Below are 19,555 nucleotides of genomic sequence, written 5' to 3' on the forward strand. Positions count from 1 at the left end.
CCCCTGTAAATCACTTTAAGGAGTCAAATATCACCTAGTAATGGGAAGGCAAATTTTTGATGATCAGATTTTTTGATTATTGATTAGAAGGTGCTTCTTAAATTTTGACTTTGCTCCTAAATTTGAAAAGAAAAGTAAGCGTAAAGCCCTGTCATATCAAAGACGCAAAAATCATTACAAGCACAGACAGCACAAGACTGTTTAGTATCGCATCACATGTCTTCGATGAGAAGAAAAAGGTTACTGTATGATGACTGAAATCGCAAAATGGCCTTAAACCATTAGTATAAAAAAACTGCAGAACGTTATGTTGTCTAATACACGCACAAATAGTATGTTTGCCAGTGCTCAAAAATCCAAAGCGTGAGGAAAATCTGCGCTGAAACAGCTTAATGAGAATCATTCATAAATCTGCTGCTGTCAGCAAAAAGTAGTACTGAGGTCTTCTTGTGGGTTTCCGCCAAAATAAAAGTCAACATTCATAAATGTTAGCATTGTAATTTTACTGTTGTTCTGTAAAATAAAATAAAAAAGACAAAAATAATGCTAACAATCCTTACAACAGCTCTATTAATACATTTATTATAACATTCTCCTTTGCTCAGCAAGAAGTGGGTCTTAAAAATGGCCAAAGAATATTATTTTACTAACGTATTAATTTTAAGTGAAATTGTGCTTTGTTGGTAGGCTATAATGTCTACTAGAATGTTAAAAATTTTCAGTGTTAAGTAAATATTTTTAAATTGTTGTTTTGTAATTTTTTTATTTTTTGAAAAGCAAGACAAAACTGTAAAAAGCACATTTTGGCTATTTAATTTATGCAATGGTGAAAGAAAATTGGCAAAATACATGGGGAACCAACACGAAAAATCATGTTCGGTAATCGTTCCTTCGGCCCAGTGTGTAATTTTGTTCGGCTTCGGCCAAGAATTTTCATTTTGTTGCAATCTTAATCACGCACTTTCTCTAATTTAAACTTAACAACGTGATGCTAAAAAAAATAAAAAAAACATCCCCAAACACAATAACAGCTGCTAAATTTACTTTATGACCAAAGCATGTATGAGCTCAGATAATTAAACCATTTACAACACACCTCTCCTAATATCCTGATGGATTACTCATAAACAAGCAAACAAAAAAGCATCCTCTACACACCACAACACCTCACGCTCCAGATTTCGCCTCTCCACATAATCTGTATTTAATGCCGCTTTAACGATGTACACGAAAAACAAAAGGAAGGTTGGCTAAAAGGGCTAAAAATAGCCCGTTTCAATGGCGAGAGCGAACGGTCTGACAGCTGGAGAGATGGAGCAACGCTGCCACTGAAATAGCCGGGTTGCCATGACGACTAGATTGATGCGCACAAGTGACAAAATGGAGTCGGTAGCAACAGACATCTTACTGCAGAATTTTCCCACTGTCTCGAGTCTCGACGCACACGTCCCTGGGAAAACAGCCTGAAATCTTAGTGTTTACACTTGCTGATTGGCTGAATTTACATCAAACTCAATGGAATAATCAATCTGAAAGAGTGCACTGTGTATGTATGCAAGTCAAAAACAGATTTTGAAAGAGAATTTTCACACTCCAGGAAAAACTGCAAGCCATAATTAACTCTCTGTTCTCCCACACACATCCATCAACGCGAGCCTGAGAATACAGCTCTGGCGTCTGGGAAAGCAATCCCGCGTTCATGTGGGAGACACGGAGGGGGCTGCAGCAGCCGGCGGATTAGATTCAGGTGGGAAAATTCTCCCAGGTTTCAGACGAACGGGTGTGTGTCAGTAACCCCATCTCTGAGCTCACATCTCACTGCTAAATTGGAAAAAGAAGACAGGGCGAGGTGAAATTGAAAAGCAGGAATGTTGTTTGTGATAAGCAAGTACTCCATCGGCCTAGTCTAGTATACTCACGGTTACACAACATTGTGTAGGATAATGGTCCGTTTAATGACGCGCACTACTTGAAGACACTAAAGCAGCTGTGTTACCAGGTCAGCTTGTGCTAACATGCCCGAAGCATTTCCAATAACAAGCTATGGCTCTCTCTCCGACAGGAGCAAAACAGCGTGACTGAGGCGAACAGCTTGAACTGTTCGTATTTACACAGCTGTTCGGCAGTGACACCTCTTTCAACAACTGCTTTTTGCCTTAATTGGTTTTTAGTGCAAAAGCGATTCTTCAATCCAATCCGGAGGAGTGACAGATTGGTTGAGTGATGGCGTCTAAAGGGAAAAAGCATGTTCAGGGATAAATGACTGGTTTTGGAGTTTGAGAACATGAGGTTCTGGGCTGAACTGATCATTGTTGCCTCTTAAACAGGAAACTAAAAGCAGGCGGTTTCTTGGCGGAGGCGAAGCACAATGGATTCCAAAGCCTGTAGCCATGGATGCAACAATGAATGCCATTCGAAAGCAGTGATAAGATGAGACTTAACCAAAAACAATATGCTTCAAAATATGCGCAGCAGTAATTAATTATAGAGCTCAGTCTACTTCCCAAAACACAGCCCATGCGTATTATAACACAATCAGATATGGCTAAAAATATTTTGCATGTAAATAAATTGCTTAATAATAATTATAACAAAGAAAGCTATTAATAAACTGCACGGTATGCTTCATTTGTCAATATTTAGATATACTGTCTCACCAAAATTAAATTTAAAATATCTAAATTTAAGAATGATATTATAAAACTTTTAATTTTAACCACCCAGAAGGTCTTGGGAGACAATTTAATGCTGTTATGGATTATCAATACCTCTGATTAATCTAAAATCTACATTGAAATGATATAAAGGCAGAGGAAATGTGTTTTTACAGTAGAGTTTTGTTTGTGGTGCAAAAGCAAAAACTCAGTAGTGACGCTACTGCCATCAAGTGGTTTCAATTTGAATGTCATTGCAATCTACTGTGATACCACTTTGACACTGATTTAAAAACTTAACAAATGCACTATTTGGTCAAAGAATCATTTTAGAACTATGCTTTTGGACAAGAAAAAGTATTATAATGCAATGACCCATAATATCTAGGCCCTGAGGCGAAACCAAATACTCAATATTTGCTATTAATGACCAATAAACAAAAACAGAGTAAATGACACAGAGAGTGACCCACCTTGGTTTCTGAGGGAGGATTTCTGAGGTTTGATGGTGCTTATTGATGATGTCCAGTGGGTAGGTTTAGGAATGACTTTACGTGGTGCAGGGGTCTCCAGAGGGCTTTTACGCCCACCTGTTTGTTTGTTTCGATGGACATCCTTTGAGACTGGAGGAGAAATGAATCAACATAAAAACACTAATAAGCATCCTTTTTTTAGTTGCACATGCAGCACCCTTAGTTTTAACAAACTCTACATTTTTCTAAACACACAGCGTTTGGACAAATAAGTCGTAATTAAAAATGTATAAATGTATGTGCATTATTAAACTAAATATAAAAATAAGTGGCATCTATTTTAAAGAAAGCACACTTTTCAATCAAATTATTCAAATTCAAAAATGAAACAATCATGTTCAGAAAGTCTTGCACATTTTCTGTTTGTCAAATGTTGTGGAACATGCTCATATGTTAATATAATGAACCACACCTGTGGTTATTCTGCTTAGACATCTGTGTGAGATTAATGGAAATTTACTTCATACTGACAACCATGAAAAATAACCGGAAAACCAATTGGTTAAAACTAATTGAAATAAGTGTCTCATAAAACTGAAGCCAAAGCTTCAGCTTTAGCAATTAAAGAAAAAACACTTAAGCAAATCATGATCATGTCAAAGTGTCTTATTCATTTTTGGTTCAAATTTGTATCAATTTTATTGGTTGTGCAATGTATGAAGAATTTTTGGATATATGTCAGTTTACTTTATTTTGCTGTCTTCACCTACATAAATCAGCTATAGGTGTCCTGCACCCACTAGTAAAATATCAAAAATGATATCTGGTGTCTGAATAATTTTTGGTTTGACTATAGTTTTGAGAAAAGCTGAAAAAAGTATTACTTGTTTGCAGATGTGTTTTGAACCTAATGCAATGCATTTTTAAAATGTATCTTAAGCATCCAAAAATGTAAAAATATATAATATTTATAATATTAATAGACGGCCAGTGAGGGAAAAAATATTATTAGAAGGAATATTAATCAGTTCCAGTTAAAGAATTTAATTTTGTAATGGTGATTTATTCCTCTTCTGAGACACAGTTAGCTTATGGCTATTATAGATTGTAAGAATACTGCAAATATCTACAAATCTATGTATACCAACAGTCTCACCAGATGCTGGACTTCCAGCAGAGGTTTTATCAGTAGCAGACAGTCTGACGCTGTGACTCCCTGAGATCTGAGCTGGCAGAGAGTCTGTCTGGGTGATTCCAGAGCCTGTTTGCAGGATGGACTGTGAGTCTGTGTTTGCCCGAGCTGTTACAACATCCAGAGCTGATCCCAGCAGACGATTCTAAAGATAGAGGAGATATAATAAACACAACCAATTCATGAACTGCAGAAGTATTTTTCTCAGTCTTGCAGGAATAATACTCAGAGGCAGAGTTTTGGAAGGCAAAATAAGACCACAAAGCCTGAGACGTTGGTTCAAGTTACCATTCTTATTACCAGTCACTGTCCAGTAAGCATATGGTCACTTTTTATACATGTTATTCCCTGTGCTTCCCACTGGTCTGTTTTTTTAAAGATAACTTTTTATTTAAACCTCTCTAGGTGCCCAGAGGTCCCAGAAGCATATACATTACATATGAGCTGACACAAAGTACACATTGTTTATTCTTGCACCCGAGGCCTTCAAAATACATCTGGGCCTCATACTAGCAAAATAACTTCTACAAATGTCTTTTATAGGATAAATATTTCATCAGAACCTGCACAAGTCTGTAAAAAGAAGATGCAATACAACAGCTTGTGACTTCTTAAAACAAATTTCTGCAATTGAAGTCCTTCTGAAATAAAGTTCAGTGTGCTATATAGACATAATCTACTCAGTATTTGATACTAAGCCAACAGTATGAACTATATTAGATGATCATAATGGAGGATATTTATAGTAGCAAATATATTTAGTTCAAGGAATTATGAATGTTTTTGGTTTAATAATCCTTGATTAAGTAGACTAAGAATAAAAGAGAAAAAAATGAAAAAACAACAACAAAAAAAGAAAATTAAACAAAATGGAACAAAATAATAGAAAAAAAATTAAACAAAAACAAGCAAAAAAATACAAAACAGAACAAAAGAATACAAAATGAAAATAAATAAATAAAATAAAATATGAAAGCAAAAGTAAACTAACACAAAATGCAATGAATAAAAATGAAAAACAAATAAAATAAAAGCAAAAGTAAACCAAAACAAAACACAAAAACTAAAATCAAATAAAACAAAAATAAACAAACAAAAATAAAACAAAACAAAATAAAACAACAAAAACAAAACAAATATAATATAATAAAAAACAACAAAAGAACACAAAATGAAATAAAACAAAAATAAAATGAGTAAAATAAAATAAAAAAGCAAAAGTAAACTAAAACAAAACAAATAAAAAATAAAAAAACAATATAAAAAAATTAAAGCAGAAGTAAACCAAAACACAAAAATAAAAAATGAAATAAAACAAAAATAAAACAAATAGAATAAAACAACAAAAGAACACAAAATGAAAATAAATAAATAAAATAAAACAAGAAATAACACAAAATGAAATAAAACTAAATTAAAAATATCAAAGCAAAAGTAAACCAAAACAAAACACAATAAACAAAAATAAAATAAAACAAAATGAAATACAACTAAAATAAAACAAATATAATAAAACAACAAAAGAATATAAAATGAAATAAAACAAAAATAAAATGAAATGAAACAAACCAAAAATAAAAGCAGAAGTAAACCAAAACACAATAAACAAAAATTATCAAACTAAAATAAAACTAAACTAAATTATAATATAAAATGAAATAAAACAAATATAAAACAACAAAAGAATACAAAATGAAAATAAACAAAAATAAAATAAAATAAAACAAAATAAAATAAAACAACAAAAACAAAACAAATATAATATAATAAAAAACAACAAAAGAACACAAAATGAAATAAAACAAAAATAAAATGAGTAAAATAAAATAAAAAAGCAAAAGTAAACTAAAACAAAACAAATAAAAAATAAAAAAACAATATAAAAAAATTAAAGCAGAAGTAAACCAAAACACAATAATAAAAAATGAAATAAAACAAAAATAAAACAAATAGAATAAAACAACAAAAGAACACAAAATGAAAATAAATAAATAAAATAAAACAAGAAATAACACAAAATGAAATAAAACTAAATTAAAAATATCAAAGCAAAAGTAAACCAAAACAAAACACAATAAACAAAAATAAAATAAAAATAAACAAAATAAAATAAAACAAAATAAAATAATAATACAAAATGAAATACAACTAAAATAAAACAAATATAATAAAAACAACAAAAGAATATAAAATGAAATAAACAAAAATAAAATGAAATTAAACAAACCAAAAATAAAAGCAGAAGTAAACAAAAACACAATAAACAAAAATTATCAAACTAAAATAAAACTAAACTAAATTCTAATATAAAATGAAATAAAACAAATATAAAACAACAAAAGAATACAAAATGAAAATAAACAAACATAAAATAAAATAAATAAAATAAAACAAAAACAAAACAAAAGAATGCTAAATGAAATAAAACAAAAATAAACAAATTAAAATAATAAAATACAATAAAATCAAAGCCAGAATCTCCATCTCCAGATCTAGACAGAGCTCTTGGCATTTTTACCTGCAGTTGGATCTGCTGACATTGGATTGTCTCCAGGTGTTGCAGTCTCTGCTGGATCAGATTGTTAAATTGTTCCTCCAGATGGGCTGCTCTCCCAGCAGAACTGTTCTCAGTACTGGCCGCTCTCCCTGGCTGGACACCGGCCTCTGCTGTCTGCACCCTCCTCAGCTCAGCAGTTACCAGTGAGATCTGAGCCTCCATCTCACTCTGAGCCTGACGGGCCAAACAAAGACAGTTAAGGTGAATCTTACAATACTATATTGCTTTGCACAAAGTTACAATGATCTACCTTGATAAGTGGCGCTGTGGCGGCAATAGTAGCAGCTGTTATGGCTGCCACACTTGCAGAAGTCCCAGGATCTCCTAATGGACAAGCAGGATCTGACTGGTCTCTTGGAGTTTGGGATCTGTCTTGGTCCAACACTTGTACTATCACATTACGTCTTAAAGGGGCACTTTGGGATCTGAGGAACAAGTGAAATATCCATGTGTGCAAAATAACTAGGTTTGATCTTAGGAGGGACTGAATTAAAGCAGGAATTACCTTTTTCTGAGGGCTGCAGAAACTGCTCCTCTCCCATCAGCAGAGTATGTAGAAATTTGCACGTCTTCACCTGTGGTGTTCAGAAATTCAGAAATATATAATATATAATTCCAATATAATGTATAATATAATATAATATAATATAATATAATATAATATAATACGGTAGTCAACATTTGAAGTGGATCAAAAAAGTTGTCCTAAGACAAGAATGGGTTTTGTTTTGAATTGATCCACTTCAAATGCTGACTACCATAATATATAATATAATATAACGTGTGTGATTATTATTATCATTTAAAACAGAAACAAAAAAACAATTCATTTATTTTGACTTTTAGGTCTTAGCTTTACTTTTAATTTAAAAAAATATTTATTCAATTTGACATTAAGGTCCTTGTGTGCGTGACTGTAGTTAGAGCTTTACTTTTAATTAAAATAAAATAAAATAATTTATTCATTTTGACTTTAAGGTCCTTGTGTGCATGACTGTAGTTTGAGCTTTACTTTTAATTAAAAAAAAAAAAATACTCATTTTGACTTTAAGGTCTTTGTGTGTGTGACTGTAGTTTGAGCTTTAATAAAATAATATAAAATTAAAATAAAATAAAATAAAATAAAATAAAATAATTTATTTATTTTGTCTTTAAGGTCCATGTGTGCATCACTGCAGTTTAATCAGCTTTACTACTTTTAACAAAAATAAAATAAAAATTAATTCATTCTGACTTTTGTTCCTTGGGTGTGATTGTCTGTATAAAATAAAATAAAAACCATACCTTTTGACTTTATGTTTGCGGTCTGCATGATTGTAGTTTGAACTCTACTTTTCTCTTTCCTGGAGGCCTATGTGACAGATAAAAAACCATATTATGGTAAAAAATATTTCAATCAACTCACACCGAGCTGTTTAGAAACAAACCAATTATAAGTAAACTGTAGAGAGAGAACTCACTCTGTCAAAAAGGTCAGCAAATTGATTTGATGGTCCACCAGCCTGTTGTTCATGGGGTTCAACTGAAATAAGACAAAACATAATTTATCCTTTTCATCATGTAATTGATCTCACAATGTCACTCTCAAATCAATCTATAAGTGTTAACTTACCTGTATCAGAAGCCAAAGGAATATTCACAGGATGGACAGGTGGAATCTCTCTCTCATCCACAGAATGAACATCTTCAGAGTCTGACAGTCTTCTAATGTAAATATCAACTTTATTACGACCCTTGTGCTGTATTTGCTCTCTGCTGGCACCTAAAGCAGCTCTGGTTGAGTGAATTAACACATCCGCTGGATCAGAACTGGATGTAGAGTCGTTTAAGTGCGTGTTATTGACCACAGACACACAACAAGGGTCCATTTCCACTTTTAAGACTCAAATAAGTATGTTTTCAGTTGATAATGACAATGTACAGGCCTCAGTAGTTAGTTGTCAAAGGCTTTGGTCATTTTCAAGCGTTTCTAACAGTCTTACCGTGGACATAACGTCAACATAACGAATACCGCAAAGATTTCCAGAGGTAACGTTATCCACAGATGACAAACGTCAATCACTCTGCTGTTGTTGTCAGTTTTGGTTTTAAATTTCCCGCCGCAGGTGATTTTTAAAAGCAACAGGTTGGCTCAGCCTCTCACTAATGTTATTACAGTAAATCCCGACTTTGTTTCGTCGTATTTTAATGTGATATTCAAAGGATGTTTTATTTCAGCTCATTTTAGCTGTAAATCCATTTTTTTCCTCAGCGTCGGTTGTTGCTGACAACAAAACTTCACAACCTGTGATCTTGGAAACAACGGCATGATCGCAGGATTTCAAAATAAAAGTTTGCCTTCCCTACCATTTGGTCTCGGAAGTCTTGACACTGCTGCCCCCATTTGGTTCTTATTAAAATATATTTTGTCTGGTAAACATGAGAAATAGATTTTGTTTTTGCGTTTAGTCTTTATCCCTAATTTTTTTGCGCATTAATAAATCTGAGGAAGTTTAGAAGATGCACGCTTATGAATTCTGCCGTAAGACAAGTAATCATATTAAAACGACTGAAAATGTAAAATAAAAAGAAAACCTGTTTTGCAATATTACAATTTTAATGTTAAGATAAGACCCTAATATTAAGCATTGAAATAACACAAACAAAAATTATATATAAATTATATAACTACACTAGATTTTTAATAGTCTCTTTTGCTCACTAAGCCTGCATTTATTTGATCCAAAGTACAGCAAAAGTTGTAATATTGTAAAATATTTTACTATTTAAAATAACTGCTTTCTATTTTAATGTATTTTAAAATATGACTTATTCCTGTGATTTCGAAGCTGAATTTTCAGCATCATTACTCCAGTCACATGATCCCTCAGAAATCATTATAATGTTCTGATTTGCTCCTCAAAAAAGGTTTATTTGATGAATAGAGAGTTCAGAAGAACAGCATTTACCTGAAATAGAATAGATATTTTGTAACATTATAAATGTCTTTATCATCACTTTCGATCAAGTTAAAGCATCCTTGCTAAATAAAAGTATTAATTTCTATCATTTCTGATCTTTGGATCTTTCGATTCATCAAAGAATCCAGACAAAATGTACTCAACTGTTTTAAATATTGATAAAAAAATAATAAATGTTTCTTGAACAGCAATTTAGCTTTGTAATCACACGAATAAATAGCATAAAATATATTAAAATAGAAAGCAGTTATTTTAAATAGTAAAATATTTTACAATATTACAGCTTTTGCTGTATTTCGGATCAAATAAATGCAGGCTTGGTGAGCAGAAGATAATTCTTCAAAAAACATTAAAAATCTTACTGTTCAAAAACTTTTGGACTGGTAGTGTTTTACATAAAAATACAAATTTATTTATTTTTGTATTTATTTTATTTTATTTTATTTTTTGAATTCTATTCCTTTTACGCGATTTTATTTTGTTTTACTTCACAAGGACTCTTATTTGTTCCGCTAGTGCCGAATCTGCCGGTGTGAAGCAGCGGATATCTGTTTTCTCACATGTCCTTCACATCCTGAGCTCTGACAGCAAAGGTAGCAGCTTTAAATTTTGTTTTTGTAATGTGCTTTGCTTTATGTTATATTTATTGTCCACATTATTTATTATAAAGCGTAATTACAGTATTTATTTTGTAAGACATTTTTCGCATATTTAGTGTTAAAAAGGTACATGTGATATAATGCTAAAGGCTAATGTAGCCACTCATCATTACACTGATATCATTTTAAGGCCTCAATAAGAAAAGAACGTGTATTTATTTAGCAGCTTATGCACTGTCAATGAGAAAAAGAAGATTTGCTGGTAAAAAGCTTTTTGTGTGACTAATGTTATTTGATTTAATCCACAGCATCTCACTGTATTATAACTATGGCAGCTCAGGTCGCTGAATCAGACCAGATCAAACAGGTAAGAAGAACCTTAAATAACCATACATATGTATTGCCTATTCATAGTTTTGAAATAAATAACTCTTAAATTGTTCATTTCTGTGTTTTCCAGTTCAAAGAATTCCTTGGAACCTACAATAAACTGACAGAAAACTGCTTCATGGATTGTGTGAAAGATTTCACCACAAGAGAGGTCAAGCCAGAAGAGGTGTGTGGTTATATGTGACCCTGGACCACAAAACCGGTCATAAGGGTCAATTTTTTTTTAAACTGAAACTCAGACTTGTGCATAACATACAACTATTTCAAAATCTAGAATCTGAGGGTAAAAAAAATATTGAGAAAATCGCCTTTAAAGTTGTCCAAATGAAGCTCTTAGTAATGCATATTACTTAAAAAAAATTAAGTTTTGATATATTTACAGTAGGAAATTTACAAAATATCTTCATGGAACATGATCTTTACCTAATATCAAAGTCCCTTTAAGGCAAGTCATGTCACTCTGTGGCTATCTTTGAAACGCCTCTCGGGCAGGCAAGTGCAGCTCCTATCTCTTTGAATGGGGAAACATCAAACTCTCCAAAACTGTTCACCAAGCTTACGATTAAATTTCATATTTTAAATCTCCAAAGAAATCCAACAAGAACTGCCTCATAAATATGGTTCCTTGTGCTCCAATAGCGTTAAAAAACGCTTATTTTTCCGGCTAAATGAGCCAGTGCGCATGCGCAGTACTGAGCGCACGTCTTTGAGCGCCGATTGTTTCTATAGCAACCGGGACTTCTAACGGCAGCTGCAGTGACGCGCTGACTTTACTAATCAACGATTGGCTCTTTCACTAAGAAGGCGGGGCTTCGCAGCCATAATGAGCGTTGCATTTTTCCCCATTCAAAACTAAACGAGTGACAAGTCTTGGGTATTCTATAGTCTTTGCTAATATCCTTATGATTTTTGGCATAAAATTGTTAAAATACAATGTATTTTTGGCTACTGCTACAAATATACCCCTGCTACTTAAAGGAGTAGTTCACTTTCAGAACAGAAATTTACAAATAATGTACTCACCCCCTTGTCATCCATGATGTTCATGTCTTTCTTTCTTCAGTTGTAAAGAAATTGTTTTTTGAGGAAAACATTTCAGGATTTCTCTCCATATAATGGACTTCTATGGTGCCCTTGAGTTTGAACTTCCAAAAAGCAGCTTCAAAGGGCTCTGAACAATCCCATACGAGGAAGAAGTGTCTTATCTACCGAAACGATGTTATTTTTAAAAAACATTTATAATTTATATACTTTTAATGTCTACACAGAGTAAACACAAAGCTAGACAAGACGAGCATTGGAGGTTAGGAAGTATATAAATTGTAGTTTTTTTTTTTTTTTTAGAAAATAACCATCGTTTTGCTAGATAAGACCCTTCTTTCCTCGGCTGGGATCGTTTAGAGCACTTTGAAGCTGCATTTTGGAAGTTCAAACTCGGGGGCACCATAGAAGTCCATTATATGGAGAGAAATCCTGAAATGTTTTCCTCAAAAAACATAATTTCCTTACGATTGAAGAAAGAAAGACATGAACATCTTGGATGACAAGGGGGTGAGTACATTCTGTAAATTTTTGTTCTGAAAGTGAACTACTCCTTTAAGACTGTAATAAAGACGAAATTTGATTTCAATGCAACTTTTCTTTCCAGACTTCATGTTCTGAGAGCTGCTTACAGAAGTACCTAAAGATGACGCAGAGGATCTCCATGCGCTTCCAGGAATATCACATCCAGCAGAATGAAGCATTGGCCGCTAAAGCCGGTTTGTTAGGACAGCCACGATAATCAGTTGCCGCTGGATTGAACTCCAGACCGTTACGCCAGGCTCTCTCTATTCCAGCATGGAGCAGGGCCCTCCACACTGGAGCAGCAGAGCAGAGGACGCAGGCACTGCGAATAGTGTGAGGAGTCCTCTAACATCTGCTGGCTCTTCAGATAACTGGATCGTTGGGAATTTTGGTTTCTTGAAGGACAGACACTCTCGTTTTGACCATAATGCTGGTCTTCCGTAAAACACGAAAGATCATGATTGTTTTTATTTTAGCGTGCTACAAAATAAAATACTAGTCAACTCTAATATTCAGTCTTATTCATAATTTAGCTATTGGTTAGTAATATGCATTGCTAAGAGTTTCATTTGGACAACTTTAAAGGCGATTTTCTCAATATTTTGATTTTTTTGCACCCTCCAGATACTCAAATAGGTTAGCCAAATATTGTCATGTCCTAACAAACCATACATCAATGGAAAGCTTATTTCAGCTTTATACTAAATATAATTTTTTAAAAATATACGCTCATGAGGTTGTGTTCCAGTGGCACATATGGATTAGAAGACTCATAATTTAGCTATAATTTTTTTTAAATGCTTTAAAGAAATCATTCACCCATAAGAAGAAATTTAGCTGAAAATTTACTCACTTTTAGGCCATTAAGGATGAAGATGAGTTTGTTTCTTTATCTAAACAGATTGAGAAATGTAGCATTACATGATCCTTTGCAGTGAATGGGTGCCGTCAGAATGAGAGTCCAAACAGCTGATTTAAAACATCTAATCTACACAATTCAAATCTTGTGAAGTTAAAATCTGCATGTTTGTAATAAATCCATCAATGATTTATTTTTACTTTGGGCCAAAATATGACTCCATAATCCATAATAACACTTTCTCCAGTGAAAAAGTCAATCCCTGTTATCTCATATCAAAAATTGATTAACATATTTGTTTAGAACTGTTTTTGCTCGTAAATGGTGTTTGATCAATGCAAATATTGCCTTCTCATTTAGACGAGATTAACTTTTTGAACTGGAGGAAACATATTTATATAAATATGTGACCCTGGACCAGAAAACCAGCCATAAGTAGCATGGGCTTATTAGTAGAAATAGCCAAAAATATATTGAATGGGTCAAAATGATCGATTTTTCTTTTATGCCAAAAATCATTAGGATATTAAGTAAAGCTCATGTTCCATTAAGATATTTTGTTAATTTTATACAGTAAATATATCCAAACTTTATTTTAGATGAGTAATATGCATTGCCAAGAACTTGATTTGGACAACTTTAAAGGCAATTTTCTCAAAACCCTCAGATTCTAGATTTTCAAATAGTTGTATCTCAGCCATACATCAATGGAAAGCTAGTTTCATTAGCTTTCAAATTTCCAAAAAATTGCCTCTTATGACTGGTTATGTGGTCCAGGGTCACATATGGATTAGAGAAGTTAAAAACACCTTAATGATGGAATTGTTTCTTACAAACACTCATCTTTTCACTTCACAAGATGCTAATTGATGGACTGGACTGGAGTGGTGTGGATTACTTATGGATTATTGTGATGTTTCTATCAGCCGTTTAGACTCTCATTGTGACGGCACCCATTCACTGCAGAGGATTCATTGCTGAGCAAGTGATGTAATGCTACATTTCTCCAAACTTGGATGATCTGAGGGTGAGTCAATTTGAGCCGGGTGAACTATTGCTATAACAAGGGTGAGTTTTGCATAGATTTTATTATAAATTCTAGAAAACATGACCTTAAAGTCATTACTCAGCCCAAAATAAAAAATGATCATATTCCTCGGTTGCTTTTGTGAGTGTTGAAGTGGTTAACGAAGACAAAGAAATATGTAGAATATTTCAAAACTTTATTAGAAATGAGAAGACCTTTTCTTATTTTACATAAAGATACAATGGCTTTGCTCAGGAACCTAATGCCTTCATTTCTTCATCCAGGAATCTGTAAATAAACCGAAGTCACAGGGAAGCAAGTTTTCACAATTTCATCGCAGTGAATTATTCGATGCCTACAGCATAAAATGTTCAACATAGTCATATGGGTCATCATCATCACTCTAGACAGCTTGGGTTTAGGTTCCTAAGGGGTTGAGTATATACAGTTTAAAGATGTGCTAATGCTTCTACCAACTTGACATAGAAAAGGAAAATTAATATACAAAGATTTACGGTTTAAAAAATAATAAATCATTTGTACAGTTTGTGTAAAATGTATTTTTCAAATACATGGTTTTCTATTTACAAAAGGAACAATCAGTAAGAAACCCCTGGGCTTAACGTACTCGCGCGAGAAGAAGCAACTCATTTATTCGATTGGTCGAGAACTCAAAAGGTTTAAATTATAAAGTACCAGAAAATCTCAAATAAACCACAACGGGGGAGGAAAAAGCAGGTCACCGATTTCTGGCGTTCCATCAGGGGAGCTTCGGGCCCGAATGGAGAAACGAGAAGAAAAACGGGGGAAGATGCGGTTTACTGCACAGTAGTTACTCAAATTGTGACGTCACATTCAAAAGGTTCAAGACGACCCAACAGAAATTCTCATATTCTTTCTTTCCCCACCGAGCGAAACCGAATGTGGGACGATTGTGATTCTCATCGTGTAAAAAATACAAAAATGCTGTCCACGGACTGAATAAATATATTTAACAAGTTGCAAGATAATACCTTTATTTTACACAAAAATTTCAGCTCTAGAAATCTTTCATTAAATAACTTCACGGCTGCGATATATACTTTTTGAAATTTTCCATACTAAAAATAAAAACTCTGCAATTACATATAAAAAGACAAAATACACTTGCAAAGGAAATTAGTCCACTGAAAACAGTTTGATCTCGTGTTCCACTGTAAACATTTTCTGTAGGTTGCTTTTTTCTTTTCATTTTTCATTTTCTTAAAAAGAGAGACAACAAAAATAGGTTTTGCATAATTCTCTGTGCTCGCATACTAAGATAGAAGTGGAAGACGCCGGCTGCAGTTTTCAGTAAACTACATTCCCTTTTGCAATTGACTTTGTCCTACTTTTCCAAAATAGGGCACTCTGCTGTAACACATGTACTTTGGCAGTTCTGATGGAACAAGCGCACTACAATTGACCTTTCTTTGAATAACCATGTCCAGCTGGTTAAGGTGACCGTTACCTAGGGATCTGAGAGCATGTTCTGATAGAGGAACGTACAAACTGATTGACTACTGCATCCAAATTCAGTCCCTGCTGCGCAGAAGCAGTAAGAGGAGGTTTCTGTTCAGCGTTTGTGAAAAGTGCCGTCGTATATTCGTTCTGGATGGATAAATCGTCAGCTTTGATTTCGTAGATTACATTCAACCCTCACGTGGAGTCCGTTCCCTGGTGCGACAGCGAGCGAGAGGAGGCAGGATCAGTTTACAAAGTGCAGAAGGTGGGAGTGGCCGATAGGGATCGGAGGAGACGTGGAGGCGGCGGCGGCGGGCAGTCGAGTGCTATTGGCTGCGTGCTCTGGCTCGTCAGTATGCCAGTGCGTCTCCGTGGAGGCAGCGGGATGCTGAGAAGGCAGAGGTGGGGCGGGGCTGGGCGGGCTGTGGGCCTGACATCACCTGCACTCCACGGCCACAGTGTTCTGCGTGGGGGAAGCTGAAGACGGGCTCATGCCCGTGTCGGACGAGCCTGACGATGTGGACGCTGTGGTGTGGGACACTGTAGATCAGAAATCGATACATCAAGGTCAATATATCACAAAATACAGTTATTAATAAGTAGCAATGTAACGGTATTATCAATATCATGGTATCACAATAGCAAAAATGCTTTGATATTAGGGATGCACTGAATGTTCGGCAACCGAAATTATTCTGCCAAAAATAGCAAAATAAGCCGAATAAAGGCAGAATAAATTATACTGAACAATGACGTGACACGATCAAACAGAGGTGCTCACTAATGCAGCAAACATGTTGGCAGTGTGGAAGCATTTAAAACTGTAAATACTGTAAAGACGCAAAATTCATTACAAGCACTGACAGCGAGAGACTGTTTAGAACCGCATCTCATGTCTTCGCTGAGCAGAGAAAGGGGTGGTTGTTGCTGGTTACTGTACGATGACTAAAATCACGAAATGGCCTTAAATCATTAGTAAATAAACTACAGAACGTTACGTTGTCTAATACACGCACAAACTGTATTTATTCTGACAGCGCTGCACGAGCTTGTTAGCCAGGGTTCAAAGTACAAAGCGCGAGGGAAATCTGCGGTGAAAACAGAATATGATGATCAGTCATAAATCTGCTGCTGTCAGCAAAAAGTAGTACTGAGGTCTTCTTGTGGGTTTCCGACAAAATAAAAGTCAACATTCATAAATGTTAGCATTGTAATTTTACTGTTGTTCTGTAAAATAAAATAAAAAAAGTAACACAAAAACAATGATAATCATTACAACAGCTCTATTAATACATTCTCCTTTGCTCAGCAAGGCTGCATTAATTTGTACATTAAAAACACATATATGGCTTATTTGGTTTGTTTTCACTGTGCAAATGTTTCAAAGCGAAGTACGCACTTCGTTCAGGTGATCAGCTTGTGATCCTGTGTTTTCCGCTCCTCAGAACGGCTCAGTTCGCAGTGAACTAGTTTACTGCATGTGCTGTGAGTTTTAACATGTGTTTGGGAATGCAACGGCTACCAGTTATGCTTTATTTTTGCGGCAGATGACTTACAGCATTTCACTATACTTGTAATGAGATGCGTTTTTGTTTTCACTGAAGCTGGAGGTTTCCATCAAAATAAATGCTTCAAAGTGCAGTATAAATTGCTGACAGCTAGGGGTTAAAATGGGTAACGTTACTGTAGTCCAAATTCAAACAAGTATTGTAATTTTTTCCTTACTGTAGTGTAAAGTAGTGTTGTCAAAAATATCGATATTTCGATAAATATCGATACTGAAATATTCGAACGATACCAATACTAATTTCCCGAAGTATCGATACTAGCCGAGCTGTCACTTTCACTTCTCCACAAAGGCGAGTTTACAAACACCACACGTGACCGCGGTGCCTCGTCTCGTCTCATTCAAGTGAAGCGAATAGAGTGCGGCACCCCGCGACCGGCTTTGTTTGATAAAGAGCACAGCAGGAGTGCTATCTGGAAATATTTCGGATATGAAACAAACGAACATGGTAAGCCGAAGTACACAAGCAAGCCAATATGTAAGAGTTGCTACAGAGCAGTGCTAACAAAAGGCGCTAACACCACTAATTTCGCAAAGCACCTGAAAGACAGACACCCGTATCTATATAAAGAAGAACTGTGCTCATTTTAACATTACTGAATCATTAAATAAGATTACCTATTATTGTTGCTGATATGAGTGTTGTCCCGTTTTTTTTTTTTTTTTTTACGTAGTTCGTTAATATAAACAGATTGAGGAATCTTAGACGAGTAAATACTTTAACTGCGGTCAAATGTAAATTAACTGCGCTTATTTAACTTTATTTAAAAAAAAAAAAAAAAAAAACCATTACTTAAATTCTGCAATTTGTCTTAATGTCTATCCAGTGAGACACTGAGCATTGTTTTTGTGTGTGATGCGCGCATGTTTGCTTGCATGGATCATTGATTATGAATCCGGCATTAAAATCTGTTCGTCAAATAATGTTAATTTATTAACCAGCATTTATGAACGAGCAATGCATTTGTTACAGAATATTTGAATCTTTGATAACGGTAGGTAATAAAAATACAACGGATCACGTTAGCTCTGGTCCAATTAAAAATATTAACAGATATAACTTTGGATTTTAATTGGATAATGTATTAGTAAATTATAGATTAAATTAATTTTTAACTAAGATTAATAAATGTTTTGAAAGTATTTTTCATTGTTTATTCATGTTAACTAACAAATATCTTTTACCATTAACTTAAGTTCTAAGATTAGTTAGATAGTTTAGTTAATTGTGTGGTCTAAAAAGAAAAAGAAAAAGTTTACGACCTACACTACCAGTTGTATTTGAACAGCAAATAAAGTTTGAAGCTCAAACTCAAATGAAGCTAAGAAGCTGAACAGGGCTGTAGCAGTGTACATATGCATATACATCATTGTCATGTTCTAGACTATATTTATCTTTAAATTAAAAAAGAAATTTTTAATTAATATTGTGGCAGTTTTTTTCTCTGTGGTATCGAAAATAGTATCGAATATCGATATTTTTCAAGGTATCGTATCAAAGTTAGAAATTCCAGTATCGTGACAACACTAGTGTAAAGCACAAATAATACTTATGAAATGCTCATTTTCATTTATTTTACAGTGCAATTGTTTTACAATATATGGCTATTACTGTAATAGGAATAAAAATGTTCTTAGCAATGCATTTTACTAATCAAAAATTAAGTTGTGATATATTTACAGTAGGACATGTACAAAATATCTTCACGGAACATGATCTTAATATCCTAATGATTTTTTGCATTTTAAAAAATAAATAAATAATAATCATAATTTTGAACCATACAATGTATTTTTGAAAATTGTTACATATCCATGCTACTTAGGACTGGTTTTGTGGTCCAGGGTCACAACTGTTTAACAAAGTGTATATATAAATACGGGCTTCTCCGAATGCATTACTAAGAGGTCAATCAGACAGCCAAGAGAAGTGTAACATCACATGACATCAGTCAAGTTAGCGAAACCATTCTCTAGTATCATCATATTTGACACCATTCTCTTTTAACAAGCCTTTAATTTTCAGAAGAACTGTGTAGTTTTTTTATTTTTATTTAACCATTATATGAAAAGTCAATAATTTTGACCCATACAATGTATTTTTGGCTATTGCTACAAATATACCCATGCTACTTAAGACTAGACTTACTAAACTAAAAAGAGGGTTCACTGACTTTAACTTATGTTTTCTTAGTTAAGAACATGGGTTGCATTTTTTTTTTTTTTATA

General features: G+C 33.8%; 3 protein-coding genes and 1 non-coding gene across 4 annotated transcripts in view; 1 reads left to right on the top strand and 3 right to left on the bottom strand.

Moving 5' to 3' along the window:
* The window catches only part of kiaa0586 (KIAA0586 ortholog), a 115,125-nt gene extending 106,054 nt beyond the window's left edge, over nt 1-9,071 (bottom strand). The window contains exons 1-8 of the mRNA XM_073827552.1: nt 8,489-9,071; nt 8,337-8,398; nt 8,161-8,227; nt 7,382-7,451; nt 7,127-7,301; nt 6,838-7,050; nt 4,284-4,464; nt 3,128-3,277 (exon numbers count right to left, since the gene is read on the bottom strand). Coding sequence (XP_073683653.1) covers nt 3,128-3,277; nt 4,284-4,464; nt 6,838-7,050; nt 7,127-7,301; nt 7,382-7,451; nt 8,161-8,227; nt 8,337-8,398; nt 8,489-8,744 — 1,174 coding nt within the window. The 5' untranslated portion in view covers nt 8,745-9,071. The remainder of the gene's footprint in view (nt 1-3,127; nt 3,278-4,283; nt 4,465-6,837; nt 7,051-7,126; nt 7,302-7,381; nt 7,452-8,160; nt 8,228-8,336; nt 8,399-8,488) is intronic.
* Nucleotides 9,072-10,368: 1,297 nt separating this feature from the next.
* timm9 (translocase of inner mitochondrial membrane 9 homolog) lies at nt 10,369-12,900 on the top strand. Its single transcript, XM_073826474.1, has 4 exons — nt 10,369-10,429; nt 10,744-10,802; nt 10,896-10,991; nt 12,474-12,900. Exons 2-4 carry the CDS (start codon nt 10,764-10,766, stop codon nt 12,606-12,608), a joined length of 270 nt encoding a protein of 89 aa, XP_073682575.1. The 5' UTR covers nt 10,369-10,429; nt 10,744-10,763; the 3' UTR covers nt 12,609-12,900.
* A 1,556-nt stretch (nt 12,901-14,456) lies between these two features.
* The window catches only part of arid4a (AT-rich interactive domain 4A), a 32,030-nt gene continuing 26,931 nt past the window's right edge, over nt 14,457-19,555 (bottom strand). The window contains exon 25 of the mRNA XM_073826473.1: nt 14,457-16,299. Coding sequence (XP_073682574.1) covers nt 16,196-16,299 — 104 coding nt within the window. The 3' untranslated portion in view covers nt 14,457-16,195. The remainder of the gene's footprint in view (nt 16,300-19,555) is intronic.
* LOC141296416 (small nucleolar RNA SNORD53/SNORD92) lies at nt 19,236-19,317 on the bottom strand. Its single transcript, XR_012341262.1, has one exon. It is a non-coding gene; the product is annotated as a small nucleolar RNA SNORD53/SNORD92 (small nucleolar RNA).

This window comes from Garra rufa, chromosome 21 (genome assembly GCF_049309525.1).
Source record: "Garra rufa chromosome 21, GarRuf1.0, whole genome shotgun sequence".
NCBI lineage: Eukaryota > Metazoa > Chordata > Actinopteri > Cypriniformes > Cyprinidae > Garra > Garra rufa.

Excerpts from the sequence above, each read along its gene's own strand:
- timm9 (XM_073826474.1), top strand. The coding sequence starts at position 10,764 with ATGGCAGCTCAGGTCGCTGAATCAGACCAGATCAAACAG. Across the intron at positions 10,803-10,895 it reads AATCAGACCAGATCAAACAG|TTCAAAGAATTCCTTGGAAC; the intron begins GTAAGAAGAACC and ends TGTGTTTTCCAG. Across the intron at positions 10,992-12,473 it reads GAGAGGTCAAGCCAGAAGAG|ACTTCATGTTCTGAGAGCTG; the intron begins GTGTGTGGTTAT and ends TTTTCTTTCCAG.